Here is a 23,941-nt window from a genome sequence, read left to right on the forward strand (position 1 = left end):
TTGAGCAGTAACAGCTAACTTAGACCCATCATTTTATATGTATAGTTGGGATTATGTTTTCTAGTGTGCATTATTTTGCATTTATCAACACTGAATTTCGTCTGCCATTTTGTTGCCAGTCACCCAGTTTTATGAGATTCCTTTGTAACTCTTCCCAGTCTATTTTGGACTTAACTATTTTGAGTAGTTTTGTATCATCTGCAAATTTTGCCACCTCACTGTTTGCCTCTTTTTCCAGATAATTTATGAATATGTTGAACAGTACTGATCCCAGTACAGACACCTAGAGGACACAATTATTTACCTCTCTCCATTCTGAAAACTGATCATTTATTCCTATCCTTGGTTTCCCATCTTTTAATCAGTTACCCATCCATGACAGGACCTTCCCTCTTATCCCATGGCAGCTTACTTTGTTTTAAGAGCCTTTGGTGAGGGACCTTGTTAAAGGCTTTCTGAAACTCTAAGTACACTATATCCACTGAATCCCCCTTGTCCACATGCTTGTTGACTCCCTCAAAGAATTCTAGTAGATTGTTGAGACGTGATTTCCCTTTACAAAAACCATGTTGACTCTTCCCAAACAAATCATGTTCATCTATGTGTCTGATAATTCTGTTCTTTAGTATAGTTTCAACCAATTTGCTGGTACTGAAGTCAGGCTTACTGGCCTGTAATTGCCGGGATCACCTCTGGATCCTTTTTAAAAAATTGGCATCACATTAGCTCTCCTCCAGTCACCCGGTGCAGAAACTGATTTAAATGAGAGGTTACAGACTACAATTAGTAGTTCTGCAATTTCACATCTGAGTTCCTTCAGAACTCTTGGGGGAATACCATCTGGTCCCGGTGACTGATTACTGTTTAATTCATCAATTTGTTCCAAAACCTCCTCTAATAACACCTCAGTCTGGGACAGTTCCTCAGATCTGTCACCTAAAAAGAATGGCTCGGGTTTGGGAATCTCCCTCACATCCTCAGCCGTGAAGACGGATGCAAAGAATTCATTTAGTTTCTCTACCATGGCCCTATCTTCCTTGAGTGCTCCTTTACCATCTTGATCATCCAGTGGCCCCACTGGTTGATTAGGAGGCTTCCTGCTTCTGATGTACTTAAACATTTTTTGCTGTTACTTTTTGAGTCTTTGGCTAGCTGTTCTTCAAATTCTTTTTTGACCTTCCTGATTATACTTCCCTACACCTACATACCTTTGAGACTCTGGACCTGATTGACTTGCCCACGGCCATCCAGGCGCAGCCGGGAATTGAACGCAGATCTCCTGAGGCATGGGGCTGTGCCTTCCTTCCTGTTGTGGAATAGGGTGGGCCTCAGTCCTGAGTAAGGGTGGCAGACGCTGGCCCCTTGCAGCGGTGATAGTCTGGATCCAGGTTGCTATGTAACTAGAAGATCGCTGTTCTCCTGATGCTGGCCAGCACATCCGAGTAATATATTTGTGATGGGACCCGTTTCTCCATGTTAAAATAAACTAGTGAGCCGATAACTCGGGGGCCGGAGAAGGAGGGGCATTCTGCTTGTTACACATTTACCACCCGAGCCCTGGCAATGAAGGAGAGTTTCTTTACACGTTCCAAAAATACTTTGCTCTTCAGTTATTCATGGCTCATGAGCAAAACATTAGCATCACGTTTAGTTTTGTAAGGCTATAAAAAAAGTGTATTAAAAACACTAAACAATTGGCTTTTTATGGTAGCGTTATTTTGGTAGTAATTCGATCCCTAGATAAGACCGATTCTATCCTGGGCCCTGTAAAGTGCAGTGAAAGCCCTGAATGTAAATCAGTGACAGCTGCAAAACAGCTCCTGCCCCTCCCTCTGCAGCCTTGTCATTCTAAATAGCTTCATGCTCTGATGGTTTCCATGTATCAAGACTTTGTTAATAATACTTGTCCTTTCTCTAGCTCCTATTCCATTCTAGTCTGGTTTCTGTGTCTGAGGATCTCAAAGCACTTTCCAAATAGTAACTAAGTCTCACAACATCTCTTTGACACAGGTGTTATCTCTCATTTTACAAGTGGGGAAACTGAGGCACAGAAGCATGCAAGTAAACGTATCCACTAATTTTGGAGGTCTCAATTTTAGGGTTCCCAAACTGCGACACACTCCCGCCTGACTTTCAGTCATCGTAAACACCTGCAAGTCCAATTGACCTCTGGGGATGCTCAGCACTTCTGAAAATCAGCCCCCAGCTGTGTGGAATTTCCAGAGGTGCTCAGAGTTGACTCAGCTGTGTGTGCATCATCACTAAATACATTTGAAAATCCAATTCCATGTGACTGGGCCAAGCTGTCGCTGGAGGTCAGTGACAGAGCCAGGAATACAACCCAGGAATCTTGACTCATTATCACTTGCTTTACCCACTAGACAGCACTTCCTCCCTTCCTAAGAATGTTTGGATTGCTTAACAGATAACCGCAAATTAACTGTCATATTTTAAACTAAGTGCCCCAAATTCATTTAACTACAGTATTTGCATTTAATTTAAATATAATGAGATTATGTGCTGTATGTTCCAAAATGTAAAAAAAAATACCCAGGGAAATATTTTTCTGACGTTTAACAATGGTGTAAGAGAGCTATATCTCATTAGACTACCATAACACCTCAATAAATACATTTTTGTAGTCAGTTGCTGTTTAAAATTTGTTAACTCTCTTATTAAATTTAGAGAAATTTATCTAGTTGCCATAATTATTGTATGCGAATTAGATGCCAATTAATTATTTAAAACCTATTTACTGAGGGTAACAAAACTTATAAATCTGTCACGGAGCTGTTAACCTCGATAAATATTTTTAAAATAATCAACGGGCATGTGAGTAACATACAGTAACTATCTCATTATATATATATATATATATATATATATATATATATATATATATATATAAAATCCTGAGAGGAGACAGTTAATTTAAAGCATGACCAAATTGCTCATGACATGGTAATTAAGCATTTACCGTGCATTATAGATCTGCCATGAAACCCAGTTTTTCATGGTACAGCAGGAAGATTTGGAAAACGTCCTTCAGTCAGGACTATCTGGGAATTGAGGAAGTGGATGAAAACAGCATTGATTGACATGGGTCAACTGATTGTCCTTCTTTCTCTCAAGCCCCTCACACGATGAGGAGTACACGCCACCACCCCCATCCCGGGGGAAGAAAAAGAAAAAGAAATCTACACGTAAGAAGAGGAGGAGGTGAGTTCAGAGAGGGGGAAACCCCACAGACCAGTGGCTGCTCAGATCCCAGGCAAAGGAAAAATATCTCCCCAGTTAGGTGACAGCTGGGAGAGCATGTGATCTGACAGGAAAGACTCTGTTCGCTCCTAGGAAGGAAAGGAATTATTTAGCATGGTTCCTGGAGGTATAACGAGGAGCAATGGGGTGAAATTAAGAGAAGGCAAAAAAAGCTGAATATCAAGTTAAACTTCCTGACAGTGAAATCGGTTAGGCCATGGAATAGCCTCCCTACAAGAAAACAGGGGAAGACCCATCTCATAGACTGGGCCAGACACTAGGAGATGGATCAGAGGGCACGGTTCTGCACTTAGCACCCATATAGGGCTTTAGGCCCAGACCCACAAAGGTATGTGGACTCCTACCTTACAAAGCCCTGGCTGGGATGATTTAGTCGGGGATCGGTCCTGCTTTGAGCAGGGGGGTGGACTAGATGACCTCCTAAGGTCCCTTCCAACCCTGAGATTCTATCATTCTATGGTTTCAAATGAAGTGCAAATTAAGAGTGTGCCCCTGTGTTTTTTGCCTATCTAATATATGTTACTTTCAGGGGGACTTCCTGGTACCTGTTCTGTTCTGTAAAGGTCGTTCTACCAGGCCCATCCCCAGGGCGTCTGAACACCTTGATCTTGGCATCGCAGCAGGACTCAGACCTATCACCTTAAGCCAGCAACTACAGGGCAGGGCTGCGCTGCCAGGACCTAAAGCTCAGGGATAAGCTTTGTGTGAAAAGTCAGTGCCAGGAGGTGGCAGCAATGCAAGGCTGTGTCTGCTCCAGCAGCCTTGAGATGGGAAATTCCACCCAGCACAGTCAGCTGCACTAACATCTGCTGAAATAAATGTGACGTCTTCATTGCAATCAAACCAGGCAGAAATCCAGAGCCTGGGTTTGCATTTCAACATATTGCTAGAGGGGAAGCGTCCCCTGATTAAAAAAAGGCCAGAGAGAGCTGTGAAAAAATAAATCTGCTTTTCAGAACTGCCATTCTCTGACTGCCTGTGAACATAGCCAACCACGGCAGCGTGGTCTAGATGAAATGACTATAAAGTGGGTGCACAACTGGTTGAAAGACCGTACTCAAGGAGTAGTTACCAATGGTTCGCTCTCAAACTGGGAGGACAAGTCTAGTGGGGTCCCACACATCAGTCCTGGTTCTGGTACTAATCAACATTTCCATAAATGACTTGGATAATGGAGTAGAGAGTATGCTTATAAAATCTGCAGATGACGCCAAGCTGGAAGGGGTTGCAAACACTTTGGAGGACAGGATTAGAATTCAAAATGAGCTCGACAAATTGGAGAATTGGTCTGAAATCAACAAGATGACATTCAATAAAGAGAAGTGCAAAGTGCTACACTGGGGAAGGAAAACTCAAGTGCACAGTTGCGAAATGGGGAATAACTGGCTAGGGGGTGGTACTTCTAAAAAGGATCTGGAGGTTATAATGGTTCACAAATTGAATATGAGTCAACAACAGGGTGCAATCGCAAAAATATCATTAATCAATAATATCATTCTGGGGCGTATTAACCGGAGTGTCATATATAAGACATGGGAGGTAATTGTCTCACTCTATTCAGCCTTGGTGAGGCCTCAGCTGGAGTATGTGTCCAATTCTGGGCGCCACACTTTAGGGACAAATTGGACAGTGTCCAGAGGAGAGCAACAAAAGTGAGAAAAGGTTTAGAAAACCTGACCAATGAGGAAAGGTTTAAAAAACTGAGCATGTTTAGCCTGGAGAAGAAGATTGAGGTGGGACCTGATAAGTCTGCAAATATATTAAGGGCTATTATAAAGAGGATGGTGATGAATTGTTTTCCATGTCTGCTGAAGGTAGGACAAGAAGTAATTGGTTTAATCTGCAGCAAGGGAGATTTAGATGAGAAATCAGGTAAAACTTTTAACTACAGGGGTAGCTAACCTCTGAAATAGGCTTCCAAGGGAGGTTGTGGAATCCCCATCATTGGAGGTTTTAAAGACCAGTTTGGACAAACACCTGTCAGGGATGGTCTAGTCCAACCTCAGTTCCGGGGGTTGGACTAGAGGACCTCTCAAGGTGCCTTCCAGTCCTACATTTCTATGATTCTGTAAATATTGGGACCCAGGAAAAGTCAGTGCTTGGATCCCAGCCTGGTTCAGTCAGATGCTATACAAGCTTCCCCCAGATCTATTAATACACTTTCACCTCCCTCCCCCCATCCCCAGCATCCCTGCCCTCCAGACAAGGGGTCTGACTCCCCACCACCACATTTCACGGCTCAGCAGTCAGTTTGTGACCCCCTCCTCTGCAAACTGTCATGCCGGCTGTGGCAGCCCTAGGGATCAGACTCACATTGAGGGGAAAGAGACCAAGAACTGGCATGTGCATTTGAGGAGGGAACTAGGGCAATGGCCAAGGAAGGGGGATTGTGTATGTGCTACAGCCAGGGCTGTAGCAGAGCGGGATCCCCTGAGTTCAGGGGAGAAGGTTGCGGGGGGGTCAATGCAGTAACTGCGGGGACAGCACTGAGTTCTTTAGGCTGTTCTCAGCACAGAGCTCCCAGTCAGCATGAAGCTGCTCATACCCCCACCACACAGTGCTGGAGTTTGAGCACTAACATTTCTGTCGGGCCATGGTGGGGTGTGGGCACCCGGGACCAAAAGGGACCCTGCTGCAGCAGGTTGGGCAATGTTCTCTGATTCTCACAAAGCTCAGCCCAAACCTGCAGCCCTCTGGGCCTCCCCTGCATGTTGCCTGGCAGCTGTGGCAAATTCAGGCATCTTTCGTGACGGGAACAACACCTGCCAGGGAGGGAATGTGTTTTCGCTTGTCCTCTAAGCAAGGATCGGAATGCAGGTCTCCCGAGTGAAAGGCTAGTGTGGTAAACCCCTGTGTCCCCAGACACTCACCCCAGCAGACAGACTCCTCTGGCTCGGGGCACCACATGCCCAGTAAGTAACATGTTGTCGCTGTTCCCCAGGTCTCCATCGTATAGCCCCTCGCCTGTGAAGAAGAAGAAGAAGAAGAAGAAGAAAAGCTCAAAGAAACGAAAAAGAAACAGGTATTCCCCCTAAAACTCTCCGCCCCGAGCTCAGCGCACACTCCTCCCCAGGCACTGAACGCAAGGCGGTTGAGTGCAGCTGGGTGGTTTTCGTTAGAAGGAGGCTTAGAGGTAAAGGGTATCCATGCTGCTCAGCCCCACTGCCTGGGCAATGTTGGCCCCTGGGGGGATGGCCAGTGCAACGCCTATGCACGCCTTAACTCCCACTTAACCCTGGGCTAAAGTGGGACGTAAGTGGTGCGTGGGAGTCCCTGGAAGGGATCCTGGCTGACCCAGAAAGGGAGCTCCCGCTGCAATGGGATCTCTGACACCCTTATTACCCCACCCACTCTCAGGAAGTTAGTACCCGCATTGGCCCTAGCAGGGAGCAACACCTGTGCTCTTCCAAAGGGTTGTGCAAGGGGCAGGGAGCTGCCAGCTCTCCCGCCCTCTCTTCCCTTGCAGACTTTGCTAGGCTCGGCAGAATTCAACTTTTTTCTCCGGGGGCTTTGGCGTTGACACGTGGGCTGTCTGCATCACTCACCAAACAATTGTGTCTGCCTGTCCGCAGACAGCGCTGGGCCAGGTTTCTTTCATAGCCATTGGCTTGTTTGGTTTGTTCCCCCTTTTTAAATGGAAGCTTAAATTCGGCAGAATTCTGGGACCAAGCAGCTGTAATGCAGCCTGCACGTGCCAGCTCAGCCCGACTGCTCGCGTGCGGTCCCTCAGCCCGACTGCTCGTGTGCAGTCTCAATGCCAGACCATTGAAACCTGCCCAAGTGTCACCCTACACAACGCAAGGAGGTGCAAATGCTCATGCGGCAGCGTTCTGATGTCCTGGGGGTGGGGGCTCTAGGAAAGGATGGAAGGCAAGGCCTAAACTCAAAGGCAAGATTTATAGGAAACCCTCTGAGGCCAAACCATTGAGTTTCCCATGGCGCTTGTCGTCTGTCACCCCATTTCCATCCTGCTTTATTCCTAGCTCAATGAGCCTCAAAAGAACCCAAATATTGGAACCAGAGATGGGCTCAAACAGAAACTCCATGTGCCAAACTCAGCCCCCCCTCGTCCAGCCCGAACATTTAGAACAGCTCAGGTGCACATCTACTTCTGAACGTCCCAGCAGGCATCTCTCTCTCCAGCAGGCCAGAAGCAGATCTGAATGCCTTCAAAGCAGGAGACCTGCGCTGAGCTGGACCTAGCTCCAAACTGGCTAGCTCGGGCCCATCTCTAATCAGTGGCGGATTAAAGATTTTGCCGCCCCTAGGCCCTGAAATAATTCTCGCCACCCCCACCCCAGCTTACCTCCTCTCCGCCTTCGCCTCCTCCCCTGAGTGCACCGCTGGGTCCTGCTTCTCCCCACTCCCTGCCAGTGCTTGTGCATGAAACAGCTTCGCGAAGGAGGCGGGAAGAGGGGGTAACACAGCGCGCTCAGGAGAGGAGGCAGGGCCGGGGCGGGGATTTGGGGAAGGGGACCAATAGGGGCAGGGAGGGGGCAGGGAAGGACTAGAGTGGGGGCGGGGAGCGCGAACCAGCACCGGGGGAAGCAGTCTCTGGCTGCTATTATAAATTTGCCGCCCCTGCAAATTTGCTGCCCTAGGCCTAGGCCTTGTCAGCCTAGGCGTTAATACGCCGCTGTCTCTAATGTAAAGAACATGATTAAATTTTTAAATATCAAACATTCCAATTTCTTCTTCCAACCACTAACCCAATATTTGCTGAGAACAATGGGTGCCATCTTCCTCGGAAAGTTCATGTATTTATAATTGACTGAACCAACAAGCCAGGACAGTCTTACAAAAGGGACAAAACCAAAGGACGAAAAAGTGAGCCTGATACTCAGGGAGAGAGAAGTAAATATAGCAAAATAGAATATAGCAAAAAGAAAAAACTCCTCCAATGCACTTCACTACAGAGCATGCCATATTCCTCCCTAGATTGTACCCTGCCCCAGCAATGATGGGCCCCATTGATCTCTGCTGCTCTGTACCTGGTGTAGCCAGGTATACCATGCAGAGCAGGGGCAATTCATCCCCAGTTCAGAAGAGCAGCCTTTAACACCCACTTTGCACAGGTGTAAATGATGGCCCCGGGTGCAAAGCAGTGGGAAATCAGGCCCACTCACATTGATGGAGAGGCTCCAGATCTACACCAGTGTCCCTAAAATCAGAACTGGGCCCACATATCTGTAGTATTAAGTGGGGTGTTGGGGATTGTTAGGGGGCTTTCCCTTCATCCCCTTCCCTGGTTCTTGTCACGCAGGCAGAAAGCAGAAGGCCAGAAGTCTGAAGTGCAGGCAATGTTTATTGGGGTTAGTTTCAAGCAAGCATATCCATAGCTCTGACACCGCTGAGCCTTGCTTCCCAGTGTCCCGTTCCCCCACTCCTTAACAGGCATAATTATACCTGCAATACACCCCCTTGGTCCCACCTCTTACAATTTATGGTCATGTTCCATTTTGGGGGGTCATGAGTCTGGAGGCTTCATCCCACCTCTTTTTTATCCCATGGGAGGGGTAAGGTTGTGCTAGGGTCAGGGACAGGCATTGCTTTGGCCTTTTAATGCTTCGTATACCTTCCCGTTCATCCCACATTGCCCCTCCTGACTGGTTGCTTGACCTTGCCTTGAGATAGGAATTGAGGCAGTCTTCAAGTTTGTGCTTGTATATGATCTTCCCACCATGTCCAGTAACACTTTAGCAGTTCTTATCTGTTCCCATTATACTAACAAACCCATCTGGCTGGGCAGAAGCAACACACAGTGTCTTTGTTCACACATGTTAGTAAGAATATAACCATATCAAAACTCAAACGGGCAAACAAGACCCAAACTTCTATCTCCGGTGAATATACAGGCCTGAATCCTACATTATCATCACTAACCCTCCTAACAGGCGTGTGTAGAGAATCAGCTCACCTAGAACACAAGTCCTGACCATCCGAATGGTCATCCGTCCGAATCCTGCCCTCCACCACCATCATCATCAGAGAACCACCATGGTCAGGTTTCAGAGAGGCAGCGCTAGGTCCCCCACCCCACGTTTAACCCAGGGACAAGGATTTGGCCCAAAATAAAGAGAAAACACATAGGCCAGGGGGCCCTCCTGACTGCTCGATACAGACGGATTACAGCTACCCATTGGGCAGGCTCATCTCTCCCCTCCAAGGCTGAATTAGCTGCAGGGCTAGATTAGCACCAGCAGGGAAAATGCAACCAATCAGAGGAATAAATAGACCCAGTTTAACAGAGCTCTTACACTCAGGGCCAGATTGTCAAGTGCTCAGCACCTATAAATGGGGGCCAGAATGTCAAAGCACTCAGCATGCAGTAGTTCCCACTGCGGCATTTCCAAGAGCTCAGCTCCTGGCAGGCTAAGCTGCCTTGGGAAGGCTGGCACGTCTACACTTTGTGCTGGGAGTGCGATTCCCAGCCTGGGGAGACAGACCCACACTAGCTCTGATGGAGCTAGTGCTCTAAAAATAGAGCATAGCTGCAGCAACACAAGAAGCGGGAGGGACTAGCCACGTGAGTACGTGCCTAGCATCTCAGATTGGTACATACACGGGGCAACAGCTAGCTCCTCCCACCACTCATGCCTCCATGGCTAGACTATTTTTAGCATGCTAGTGTAGGTGTGTCTCCCCAAGATGGGACATACATCACCGGCTCGCAATGTAGACATATCCTTAGGTGGCTAAATGGCAGCTGAGAGCTATTGAAAGGTCCTTGTTGGGAGGACTCTTCTCTTAGCCATTTTAATATCTTTCCACTGTCTATATGAGGGAGATGGTCTGAAATGTGTCTGTCTCTGAACAAATGCAGCAGTGTGTGTGTTGATTCCACAGTGACATCTACATTCAGTTGATATATCTGCTTCTTGCAGGTTATCTTCAAAGAAGAGAAGACACAGGTAAGGGCTCTGAAAGCTTTGCCACCCACCTAAGCAGTATGGGTTAATTCTGCCCACATGGGGTGATGGGAAACACCATCAGACTCTAGGGAAGTCCAGGTTTGCTAGTGCTGGTGCAGGAAGGTGCAAGTTTCACCTAGCAGAGCTTATGAAACCCCCTAGGCTCCCCCTCCACCTCCAGAACATCTGAGGTTAAAGCTACATTGAGCCTCTTTCATTGGGGTGGAATTCAGCTGTATGTGCTGCTTGACCCAAGTGGTGCTTGGGTCTCATGCTGGTCCCTCTATACACGGGTGAATGCTACCCCTGGTAAACTTTCTGCCAGCTTTGGAGGATAGGATTAAAATTCAAAATGATCTGGACAAACTGGAGAAATGGTCTGAAGTAAACAGGATGAAATTCAATAAGGACAAATGCAAAGAACTCTACTTAGAAAGGAACAATCAGTTGCACACATACAAAATGGGAAATGACTGCCTAGGAGGCAGTACTGTGGAAAGGGATCTCGGAGTCATAGGGGATCACAAGCTAAATATGAGTCAACAGTGTAACACTGTTGCAAAAAAAGCGAACATCATTCTGGGATGTATTAGCAGGAGTGTTGTAAGCAAGACCTGAGAAGTAATTCTTCCGCTCTACTCCGTGGTGATTAGGCCTCAACTAGAGTATTGTGTCCAGTTCTGGGCACCACATTTCAGAAAAGATGTGGGCAAATTGGAGAAAGCCCAGAGAAGAGCAACAAAAATTATTAAAGGTCTAGAAAACATGACCTATGAGGGAAGATTGAAAAAATTGGGTTTGTTTAGTCTGGAGAAGAGAAGACTGAGCGGGGACATGATAACAGTTTTCAAGTACATAAAAGGTCGTTACAAGGAGGAGGGAGAAAAATTGTTCTTCTTAACCTGAGGATAGGACAAGAAGCAATGGGTTTAAATTGCGGTAAGGACAGTTTAGGTTGGACGTTAGGAAAAACTTCCTGTCAGGGTGATTAAGCACAGGAATAAATTGCCTAGGAAGGTGGTGGAATCTCCATCATTGTGGATATTTAAGAGCAGTTTGGAGAAACACCTGTTAGTGGTTCTCAAATTAGGGGTGCCGCTTGTTCAGGGAAAGCCCAGTGGGCCAATGGGAGCTGCGGGAAGGGCGGCCAGCATGACCCTCGGCCCGTGCCACTTTCTGCAGCCCCTATTGGTCTGGAACAGCGAACCGTGGCCCGTGGGAGCCACGATCAGCCAAACCTGCAGACACAGCAGGTAAACAAACCGGCCTGGCCCGCCAGGGGCTTTCCCTGAACAAGCGGCGCCCCTCGTTTGAGAACAACTGGTCTAGATAATACTTAGTCCTACCATGAGTGCAGGGGACTGGGTTAGATGACCTCTCGAGGTCCCTTCCAGTTCTATGATTCTATGATATACAAGTATAGGCCATGCACTAAATCCAGCTCCTGGAGTTCATATTTATATCTAGGTTAAGGTTAACCCTTCCTTGGACAGGTAAATATTTAAAGGGAGAGTGCATAGACTTAGAGGGAACAGTATAGGAGTCATACATTCACTGAGTGTTATTTTTGCCTTCCTATGTGCAAGGGCATTTGGAAGATTTTCTGCAGTGCTGTCCCGCTGTGCTGTTACAGCAAAGGGCCTGACAGCTTTCCCTTTATGGATCCCGGCTTTGAGGCATTCCTATAGCTCCTGGGTTTTAATTTGTCCCTTGGGGACCACAGCACTGTCAAACCAGACATCATTTGCAACCTTGTTAGCTGTGAGGGTCCATAGAATCATAGAATATCAGGGTTGGAAGGGACCTCAGGAGGTCATCTAGTCCAACCCTCTGCTCAAAGCAGGACCGATCCCCAATTAAATCATCCCAGTCAGGGCTTTGTCAAGCCTGACCTTAAAAACTTCTAACGAAGGAGATTCCACCACCTCCCTAAGTAACGCATTCCAGTGTTTCACCGCCCTCCTAGTGAAAAAGTTTTTCCTAATATCCAACCTAAATCTCCCCCACTGCAACTTGAGACCATTACTCCTTGTCCTGTCATCCGCTACCACTGAGAATAGTCTAGATCCATCCTCTTTGGAACCCCCTTTCAGGTGGTTGAAAGCAGCTATCAAATCTCCCCTCATTCTTCTCTTCTGTAGATTAAACAATCCCAGTTCCCTCAGCCTCTCCTCGTAAGTCATGTGTTCCAGTCCCCTAATCATTTTTGTTGTCCTCCACTGGACTCTCTCCAATTTTTCCACATCCTTCTTGTAGTGTAGGGCCCAAAACTGGACAAAGTACTCCAGATGAGGCCTCACCAATGTCGAATAGAGGGGAACGATCACGTCCCTCGATCTGCTGGCAATGCCCCTACTTATACATCCCAAAATGCCATTGGCCTTCTTGGCTACAAGGGCACACTGTTAACTCATATCCAGCTTCTCGTCCAGTTGTCAGTGAGCAGAAGCCACCCTCCCTCCAACTTCGCTGCTAGTTTAAAGTTCTTACTCTGATTGCTCAACAAGCTTAAAGGCTGGATGGAAACTCCTTCCTCAACTTACAGACTTAGGGGCTCATCTTACAACTGAGCAAGCTAGCATCTGATGTCCGTTTCCTACTGTGCTGGCTGGGGCTTGAGCCCGACTCTAATTAAAGGTTCCAGAATGTGGATTTTAATTAAAAACTTGTGTTCCCAAGACAGCTTCTAGGGGTTTTTTTTAGTGGGGAGAGGTGCAGGTTCAGAAAGTTGAGCTCAGGAAAGTGTGAAACCTCTTTCTAGAAGCAAATCTATAGTGGCTTGGCCTGCATTTCTCTCATGGTGTGATTTTACCATCAAATCTACACTGTGATGAGAATTCATCGTCTGAAGGACCTTGTGCAGGAAGCTCGTTGTATCCTACTCATTGAAGTCTTTGTCTCTATGGACCCAAGACACCGCTGCTTTATTCCAGATTTACACAGGTGTAACTCTACCAATACATGTATATTCCACGGTATGCATCCAATCAAGTGAACTGTAGCTCACGAAAGCTTATGCTCAAATAAATTTGTTAGTCTCTAAGATGCCACAAGTCCTCCTTTTCTTTATTCAATATATAGTTTTCATCCACTTTCTCTATAAGGCAGGTGGGATGACTGATCCCTTTGTTTGGAGCTCAGAATACAACATGTGTTTTTACTGAAACACAATGGAACAGATTCGCTCTACTGGGTTAAGTAAGCCCAAGTCCATTGGTGTGAATGGAATTGTGTCCATTTGCATCAATGGTGAGCAAAACATGCCGGTGTTTTCTGAGATTGAATGTCCTGTTACTTTGATTGTTTTGGCTGATTAGAACTGAAATCTTCCAGTTAATTAGCTATTTCTTATTTAGCTCCTCAAGCCCAAAAAGTAAAAGAAAGGAAGAAAGAAAACACAAAAAACAGTAAGTAGAAATGTACTGAACTATCGAATGTGTTTTTGCTGAACTGTCCCTTTAAGAGTCATGGATGTGGGGGAGGGTTTGGCTAACCCGTTGGGGTTAGCCACAGATGGGTACCCACCACAGTAAACCTCTTCTTTCATTTTGAAATCACATGCTTGTTTTCCAGATCAAACAAGGGATGTTTTTATCCTTCCCAAGGAGGATTTGAATTAGAGCTGGTCAGTGTTTTCCAAACTTGAACATTTCAAATTTTGAAACTAGAAAAACTTCATGTTGGGGATGGGGAAAATATCCAAAAAAGTTTGTAAAATGTTTGTCCCTTTTCTCTGACCAACTCTACTTGGAGCGTAAAGATCAAAGCATGAGGGCTGCCGTTTCAAAGGGCAGGGAGCTGCTCCGGGGCAGGTGCAAAATGCACAGCTCATACTTGGCCTTGCTGGATGCTTGTGGAAAATTGAAGGTACAGCACCTCTGAGAGATGGCCAATAGTGTCAGAAGGAGGCTTGGCACATGGAAAGCCCAATGACCACATTTTCTTTGTGCTGTAGCAATGTGCTTTGAGGATGTACACTCCACACATGCCTCAATCCTGCAAAATATATGCATTCACATGTATGCAGGGTAATTATGGACACAAGGACTTCATGCAATTGGGCATGCAAAGGGTGGCTTGGGTGTACAAGTGTCCATTTGCACATACAGTGTATGCAAAAACCGTTACCCGTGCAATATGCGCGTATGTAATTTGCACCCGTAGCATGGGACCCTTCTTTGAACCTATGACCCCAGATGTGGTGAAAAGCAAGAGATGTTTCGGGGAGCAGAGGGACAGTTGGCTAAGGTATGCTAACGCAGCTGGGACACTACCTCAGTCTTTAAAGGGCATCCGAACTCCTGCAAAGGGTTCAGCGCAGTCTTGCAGGAGGGGTGCACTCAGGACGGGAGGCTGAGAGGAAATGTGACCAGCACTGCAGAGCACAGACCAAAAATGACCCCTGACTCTGAGACATGCCACTTCATGCCACAACAGCCCAGCGTCAGGAGAATGATCACATGCCTTCCTGCGATGTTTAATCTGTGACACAGTCAGGATGTTGCTCCCTGTTGCTTTCACTCCCTTAGGGCAAGGTTGCAGTCCCCTGACTCAGGAGAGCTCACACCACTCCAGCCAAAATGAGAAACACCCTCTATGCACACAGCCTGAGAGGGTGTCGTGCTCCCCCCATTCCTTTAACTCCTTTAACATTCCTGCCTTATCGAATACTCAGCACAAATAGCCCCACTCATGGAATAAGGCACCACTGACTGTAAGTGTGGCAGAACCTGCTGCTAAGTAAAGAAGAAGAACTGAAATAAATCAGGTGAAGGAAACTGTGTGGTTTCAAGCAGTAGCTGTCCCCAGGGCAGACTCTGATCTCTTGAGCGGGGTTTTGATCCAGACTGCTAGAGTCTCTCTGGTTTGAGCCAATCTGCAGTGGGCCTTTCCTGGCAAGAACACAGCCGGCTACTCGTTCACTGGGACAGAGGAGGAAATGTTCTCGTCGGAGCTTCATTATTTGCGGTGCGTGACTGGTCACCTAAGGCAGATGGTACCATTTCTGCACCCCGATGGGATGGCAAAAGCTTTAAACGCAAGATTAACAAGGATAGTAAATGTTGAATAGCGAGTATTCTTGTTTTCACATGAAGGCACAGACACAGATCTTTGTACAAGCGGCATATGTTCACTGTTGCCCACTCCAAGCCTTCAAAAGTCATGAACCAAACCCCCCAAATCATGACTGGCTTGAAATGGTGAGATTTTTTTAAAATAATAATAATCAAGGTGGGGTGGTTCTTCTTTGCCTTTTGAGGTCTTTTTAGGTTGAAGTTGGGCTACATTTCAAAGCTTTTCTCTGCAGTGATCAAGGTTAGAAAGGTTTCTAAATGACTGCTGAGTTTCTCACCAAATTTCATGCCTCCAGGAGCTGGGGCTTTAAGAAAAACACCAAATATCATGAGAGTTGTGATAAGATCACATGAGTTGGCAACACATTCCCCGAACATTCCTGTGAGCAAAAAAACCAAACTGGCCAAAATCAGCACAGAGCAAATAATAATAAGGTACAAGAACAATGAAACCAAACAGCCAACGAGAGTTTAAGTAAATGTTCACCAGCAGCTTTTGCAGTGTTCAATCTGCTCTGAGTGGGATATTCTTTTGTATTAGGGGAGATGCAATTCTGAAGCAGATGGTCTGTTGGTTTTATTAGAGGTTGATTTATTGCACCCCAATCGTGCGACATGTGGGCAGAAATCCAGCATTTCTAAATAAAACAACGCACATGGTCAAATAACAAAGCCCCAAAATTAGATCATGCCTCAGCCCCCATGCTAACGATCCCCTCCTGGCTAACAATCACTATCTCCATTAACTGGCACCTGCCCTCTCCTGGCTAAAAATCCAGGCTTCACAGATACCTAAAATGTCACCAAAACTATGGGCTCTGACCAGCCACCGAAAGGAACAAACACTGAAGCTGATAGCTGCCACCAAAAGCCCCCTGTCATGCCCACTGCAGAGTGCAACCCTAGTGGCAGTCAACAAGAATGTTACAATCAATTGTAACTGTTAGGGGGCTTATTCCTTCACCCACTTACTTCCCTGGTCCTTCTCGCATGAACAGAGAGCAACAATACCTGAAGTCCAAAGGTGCAAACAATTCAATGTTTATTGGGGTGAACTTCCAGCAAGCATGATTCCAGTTTCCTTCCTTAGTGTCCTCCTTCCTAGCTCTGACACCACAGAGCCTTACACCTGTGTCCCTGTTCCCATTCCTGCCCTCAGCAAAACATTATTCCAGTTTCCTTACCCCCATTCCCTGTTCCCATCTCCCCTCTTTAGCAAAACATGATTGCAATTTCTCCACCCCCATTCCCTGTTTCCATCGCCCCCTTTAGCAAAACATGATTCCAATTTCCTTACCCCCATTCCCTGTTCCCATCTCCCCTCTTTAGCAAAACATGATTCCAATTTCTCCACCCCCATTCCCTGTTCCCATCTCCCCCACCCACACACCCACCCCCTCACTTCCTGATTGACTGCAGACTATATAGTAAAACTTGAGTTCGGCTTAGCTATACCTTAACCAATCATTTTCCTGAAATTTAACTAACCAATCCTAACATATTGTAACATGATTATGTAACCAATTATATCCCACCACCTTAATTAGTTTACACCCAGCAAAATTAATTATACAGCAGACAGGAACAATCACAGAACCAGACAGAGATTATACAGACAAAAAATAGCAAAGTGGGAACTATAATGACAAAACAATACAGAAGTGAGGATTTCACATCCCAGTATTGATAAGTGAGTTCTTGCCAGACACGATGCTATCAAACTAAGTTTCCTATTACATTTTCTAGGCACTTCCCTTTCTCTGGAGGTGATAGGAACTATCAGGACAGGATTGTATTCCTAACAGCCCAATAGCACCTTATTTCAATGTGACTAGTTTGGAATGTGAGGATGTGACTGTTCACTTCACAGTTTATGGCTGCCTCTGTTGCTTAGCCAAAGGCCTTAGCCTAAGAACAGGGCCTCAGACTGTCACAGTAAGAGAAGGCCCTTACATGGGCAGACAGTGGTTTTGATTCTTTCTTTTATACCTCTAGAACTACCCAAGTGATAAGAATACACCTAAATTCTTAAAGTACAGGCCTTTGCAGACAGGCCTGAATATCTTTATCCTAACAGTAACCGCTGTAATGGAGCAAAGAGGGAGTGGAACAGGCCTCTGGATCCTGGGGCACATGGGCGCATCCCTCTGCGCCTGTCCCTTTAAAACTGGGTGGTCACAGAGCACATGACTAGGAGCTAGTACATGATCTGCAAGAAGACAGATCTAAGGCTTGCTGACTCTTAAGCAGGGGCAGCACACGGGATTGACCTAGACTCAGGGAAAGCCTATTGCGAGAGGTCTCTGTAGTAGCCAGGAAAGAGCTATCTGGGGGGCAAAGATGTCCCTCCGCGTCCCAGCTGAAGGAAGCAGGGAAGATGTCCGTCACCGTGTATTTTGTGTTGTTTTGAGCCTCTCTTGCATCTTCCGTTTATCAATAAACCCTCCCTGTGGAAAGGGACGTGGGCCTAACCTTGAGAGGTTCATGTGGAGTGACCTGGCTGATGGGACTAGCTGACAAGGAGGCCCAGAAATAAGGAGATCCCAGCCTGCAGAATAGTTTGTGTTAACAGTTGCCCAAAGGATGTTGGCTGATCAGATGTGCTCTTCCAGCCTGGCAGATGCATAGATTCATAGAGCTTAAGGCGAGAAGGGATCGTTACTGTCCTCTAGTCTGACCTCCTGCATAGCACAGGCCGTAGAACTCCACCCCGTGGTTCCGCACCGAGCTCGGCGACGTGTGGTGAGCTACGGCCTATCTCTTGGAAAGGCACGAGGCGTTGATCTGTAAACTCCAAGCAATGGCTAATAGCCCTCATGGCTTAGAAAAATGTACACCTCATTTCCATTTTGTCTGTTGCCAGCGTCAGCTTCCATCCGCTGGATCTCGGGCCGCCTTTGTCTGCTCGATTAATGAACAGCTTTCTTTCCACTCTCAAAAGCTCTCGTAGCCGGCCACGAAAATCCCACCGCCACCGCCATCGCCAGTACCACTCTCGCTCGGAGAGCTCCGATTCCCTCTCCTCTAGCTGCCAAAGCAGGTAATGGTGCCCTTTGCTGAGCTGATTTTCCTTTTGCCTAGCTTCAGGGGCACAGCTGAAATGAGCTTAGTGGGCTCAGTGTAAACACCGCCATGCACTGAGATGCTCTGTCTCCCTCCAGTGGTGGCTAGGTCACGCAGAGAGGTGGCTGAGCCTGCTACTATGTTATGCTGGGTTGGGCTGGGGTCTTTTTAGCTCAAGCAGTAGAGGCTCATGCTTTTAGATCTAGAGGTGCCAGGTTCAATCCCTGCTGCCGATGATCCTGCCAGGGAGGCAGCTTAACATCATCCTAGTTTCCCAGGGTGACAGTGACCTGAAAGCACATAGAATCATAGAATCATAGAATATCAGGGTTGGAAGGGACCTCAGGAGGTCATCTAGTCCAACCCCCTGCTCAAAAGCAGGACCCATACCCAATTAAATCATCCCAGCCAGGGCTTTGTCAAGCCTGACCTTAAAAACTTCTAAGGAAGGAGATTCCACCACCTCCCTAGGCAACGCATTCCAGTGTTTCACCACCCTCCTAGTGAAAAAGTTTTTCCTAATATCCAACCTAAACCTCCCCCTGGTCATATCCAACATGACCAGCCCAAGGCCTATGCACCACTGAACTCCCACTTTTAAGCCCTTAAAATAGGCCTTGGCACATGGGTGATTCTCATACCTGGTGGATCTATTTACCATTGTCACTATACAGCTGCCTACTTTGACACGAGTAGCCATCTTTGTTTTGGGCCGGGCAGAGAGGGTGGTGGTATATGCCAGGGTTGCTGGGCAATGGAAGATCTGCGTGACGGGATCACGCTAGACCTGGCTTGGGTCACTCTGCCATTTACACAAATACTCAAATTTAAAAACAAAGAAGATACTTTAAGGAATTTGGTGGCAGCAGTTGGTGAAGAGTTGTTGATCGCTGGAGGAGGGAATGCAGTGTGAGGACAAGACGATCATGGAACACGTTAGAGCAGGTGGACAGGGCTGCATTCTCTCAGAGGCATGTCACCTCCGGGGTTTTAAGCCCCCTCCAAATAGAGATGGAGACAAGCCACAAAAGTCAGATCCAGATTTCATCTCCCACACTACAGTGCAAGGCGGTTCGGAAACAGGGTTTGCGTCCAGGCTGTTACCAAGTAAAACTCGGATCTGAGTCCAGGTTTGGGTTCTGAACCCCTCCAAAGTTCAGAGGTTTTGGATCAGGGTCCAAACTCATCACAAGTCGGCCAGTTTCAAAACATTAAGAAACTCAAATAGGAATAGGAGTCAGTATCCACCTTTTCTCTCAAATTCCAGCAGCCAGCCATAGTATCACCTGCCTCAAGGCAGCAATCAAAGGGGTGAAATTCACCTATGTGTAGTGGACCCATAATGACCCCTAGCTCTCACACAGCACCTCAGTCAGCAGATCTCAAAGCACTTTATGAAGGAGGTAAGCATTGTTATCCTCATTTTACAGATGTGGAAACTGAGGGTGGGGAACTGACTTGCCCAATGTCACCCAGCAGGCCAGTGGCTGAGTGGGGAATGGAATCCTGGTCTCCTGAGTCCTGCTCCCGTGCTGTATCCACTAGGCCACACAGCCTCCTGTAAGCCTGGTGCTGGCTCCCTGCACAGGAGTGACTTTCACCCGACATGTGGAGCCAACAGATAGGGTGGCCACTCTCACGTTCCCAGAATACTGGGCATCCCAGTGCTTCTGGGAATAGTGGGAGAAACCTTTTTAAGAGCATGCTGCCCTGCTTCCACACCCGCCGGCATCATCTCGCACACGCGGCGCATTCAAAGACATGCCACACAGGCGGGGGAGTGCCATCTTGTAGTGCACACAACCCTGCTCCCCTGCCGTGACCTTGCATGCACGATGCGTTTGAGGTCATGCCAGCGGGTGCAGAGGGGCACACTCTTAAAGAGGTGCCCTCCGTCCAATACCAGACAAAACTATGCCCGGGTTTGTCCCAGTATCAGACAGGGCACGAAAGCACACTAAAAGAGGACTGTCCCAGACAAATGGCTTCCTTACATGGAAGATGGGACATTGTGGACACTGCTGCAATACAATCAATAATACTAATCAGAATTCATCATGGTTTGATTTTGTTTCTCTTTCTTCAGGCACAGCGGCAGGTCTCGGGAGGAAGGCCATAAAGCAAGACGAAGACGCTCCCAGCACTGTTCAAAGAGCACTGAGAAGCGAAGCATCTCTGCAGAGGGTCAGGCCAGCCATTCCCCCAGCCAAACCCTTCAGATCTACAGCTTCCTCTCGGCTAAGGAAGTAGTAAGTATTCTGTATTCTGCTTCCTTGAGCAGACTAGCCACAGAAACTTGGGGGAAAAATCCAGTATGAAATTTTTATAACTCAATTACAGTTATGTTAGACAAAGTTGGTTTAAAACTATATTATTTATTGATGGTGCTGTTCTCCGACATATTAAAAGTCATTCCTTTCCCTCAGCGCTTACACACTGGGGGTGGGGCAGGATAAGCCTTTAGTCTATGAATAATGAATAAGGGACATTTAACAAAAAAGCAGCCTCCAGTGATGGTATTTTACGGGGAAGTGTTTGTTATGCAGTCATTGCTCAGCTGGATGTGAACTTATATTCGCTGGTCTTTTTGCCCAGTGGCTTAGTCCTTCGGGGGGGATCAAGAGAGTCAAACGTATATGAAAGAAACATTTACATTGAATGAGTTGGGGATTCTTGGCAGGGGATGTTTGTTGACTTTCGGGATTCTTTTCAGATCATTGCTCCTCTTTGCTGACCAACCGAAGAGCCAAATTCTGAGCTTGTAGGCAGCTCCTCTTGATAGGAACGGGGGCTGTGTGTGGAGGGTAGAGTCAGGCCCAATGTCTTGGGGTATCTTTTGGGATAGATAGAGAGAGAATATAATCCGTGTCCTAGATCCTGTCTTCGTCGAGAGAGAGAGAGAGAGAATTAAATAAGGACCTGATTCTCCACCACACTGCGTCTTGTGCAGCACTGTGTGAAACAGGTGTAAAGGGCTGCCAGATATCGGTATGAACTCACTTTGCACAGAGATAAACTGCTACACAAGGTGCAACCCAGTGAGGAATCAGGCCTGCGCATGTACAGTATAAGGGATGGGTCTGAACACAGCACTAAGCCCTCCGAGCTACCATACTTGTATATATTATAGGCCCAATTCTCTCACTTATACAGCAGATGTAAATCAGGACTAACATGACTGGACTCAATAGCTACACCGATGTAAAACCAACATCGGTGAGAGGAGAATCTGTGTGTGTGTTATTTTAGAAACAGCTGCATATACATGTGCACACACCTGTGTGTGTGTGTGATACACACACATATGCAGAGAGAGAGAGAGATGTCACGGAATGGTGAGCTGTGAAGTTTTTATTGGCGTGAAATTTCGCATGGCTGCATCACTGGTGAGTGGTGAAACTGAAAGCGTTAATAGCTCATCCCAAAGGATGGCCAGTCAAACTGTTACATTGCATCGTACCATCATGTTTTCTGTATAAGCCACTTATTTTACAGACAAACTCTTCAAGAAATCTTTTAGAGAGTTTAAAAATGACCTTAATTGGTACTATTTTTTCTAGTTCTCTGTCTCCAAAGCCAGGCTCCCTCATGAGACCAACTGCCACAAAGGATAATAACTACAACAATTTTGAAACCTCTAAAGACGATCTAAGATAGAGCATGGTACATGCACTCTGCACTCCCTTTGCATAGGTGTAAGTGACCACACAAGGCAGATAAATGTCAGCCTCAGTGTGTTTCTAGATATAGCTGCAGGTTATGGGTGAGGAATATAAGTCATCGGGACATCTATATTCTTTCTATTTTAGCCTACTAACGAGCAAATATTCTGATAACAAAAATGTATCAGTATATTTAGTATGCAATCTGTCAGTGTTCTCCCTCATCCCAAAGAAAAATATACACACTTGGGCCATGATTCAGGAAAGCACTTACAGCACCTGCTTGAAGTTAAGTACATGCTTCAGTATTGTCCTGAACAGGGACACTTTTCATGAATAAGGGCCTTAAAGATCGTGTAAAGAATAACTGAGAATGTAAAGATGAATAAACATTAATCTCATGCATTAGGAATGACCAGATACACCTATTTTGTGGTTTCACTCTGCCTTTTGTGGATTAAAGTGGTCAGGTCTATAGCAGGTTGAATATTTTTCCATCAAAAAGAGTTTTTGGGTTTTGGGGTTTTTTTGGAAATTTGGGTTTTTAACTACATTAAATTTTGCATAAAATATATCTGCTTTTTGCAGAAAATTTTGACTATTTGTTGAAAAACTGGACATCTGAAAACCTAAGCTGAAAAACCAAAACATTTTGATACAGCAATGCTGCCATGGTCCTTCATGGGGGTTGTAGTTTCATTGCTTCATACCACCCATTGTCCTCTGTGGGTTGGATTCCCAAGTCAGACTATATCTCCCATGATGCATCATGGCAGTGCAGCCAGAGGGGAGATTGTGATGCATGATGGGAGATGTCATCTGACTAGGAAGCCGGGCCCATAGTTGAGAATGCAAGCATGAGAGCCCAAACGGCAACTCCCATGAGCCACTGCATCAGCATTTGTGAATCTAAGTGTTTTGGTTTTGGCCAGAAGTTTTTTTTTGAGGTTCCTCCCTTCTTTTTCTGTCCGTCTCCCCCCTCCTCCCCCAAAAGAAAAAAGTTGACATTTTATTTCGGGGGGAGGAGTGACATGAATTATTTTTTTTTCTTTTTCATTGGTATTTTCCACAAAGAAGAAAACCATTTTGTAACCAGCTCTATCTGTAAATCATTAGAAAAAAACACATCGTGCTATCCATTGCATCTCTCTGTCTCTCTGTCTCTCACTTATATACACGTGGATGAGCACACATACAGGAAGACAACCAATAATTTCATGCTTCTTTGCTTTTCTGTAATAAATTTCCTAGCCTCTTCCTCTGTTTTCTCTCTGCTGAACAATTAATAACAAGCAGCCACAATGGAAACCTACTCAGAGCCGGATTACATGGCTACCCCTCGTTGCACTGAGAAACTGAGGGTAATGTGCAGTATCTATTTTTAAACAGAGGAATAACAAGCCCCCTAACCTGCTGCCGCTGTTTTATTCCACACTGATACAGAGATATTTCAGGCTGCTGTGCTTTTAGGAAGTCTTAGCTGAACTGAACAATATAAATACCTGTAGGATATGAATCTAATTGCCTTTGTTGTGTCTGATGAAGATGACTGCAGCAGACAGGACACAGATACCACTCTCCAGCCCCCTGACTTCCACTGACACGCCTTTTATCAGCGGCTAGAACAAACATAGTCTTGAGCCAAATTTTTTGCGAGCCCATAGGGAGGTTTGGGGTACAGTTATTTCAAGCAGCGCTAATTATTTCTGTGCTAACATGAAGATGAAGGAGGGGAAGTGCCAGCCAAGGCAAAGAGTGTCTCTGTATGAGCTGGGAGGGTTTCAGAAGCCTTGCAAGGGGGGTTGGTTTTGACTGCAAGTTGTTCCATGTTTTCCAGCCCTCATTTTTGGTTTTAAGTAGGGAAGGAGTTTCTTTTAACACCCCAGCAGCATGTAATGCGATAAACATTCTCCTTAAAGTTCAAGGGTAAAAAGTTAAAAAAAAAAATGCT

General features: G+C 46.3%; 1 protein-coding gene across 1 annotated transcript in view; it reads left to right on the top strand.

The window, feature by feature from the left end:
- SRRM4 (serine/arginine repetitive matrix 4) overlaps nt 1-23,941 on the top strand; it is a 148,648-nt gene that overhangs the window by 103,591 nt on the left and 21,116 nt on the right. The window contains exons 3-8 of the mRNA XM_073312368.2: nt 3,133-3,219; nt 6,221-6,301; nt 10,164-10,190; nt 13,547-13,597; nt 18,207-18,305; nt 20,415-20,577. Of these exons, the coding sequence (XP_073168469.1) occupies nt 3,133-3,219; nt 6,221-6,301; nt 10,164-10,190; nt 13,547-13,597; nt 18,207-18,305; nt 20,415-20,577 (508 nt within the window). The remainder of the gene's footprint in view (nt 1-3,132; nt 3,220-6,220; nt 6,302-10,163; nt 10,191-13,546; nt 13,598-18,206; nt 18,306-20,414; nt 20,578-23,941) is intronic.

Source organism: Lepidochelys kempii, chromosome 15 (genome assembly GCF_965140285.1).
Source record: "Lepidochelys kempii isolate rLepKem1 chromosome 15, rLepKem1.hap1, whole genome shotgun sequence".
NCBI classification, from domain to species: Eukaryota; Metazoa; Chordata; order Testudines; family Cheloniidae; genus Lepidochelys; species Lepidochelys kempii.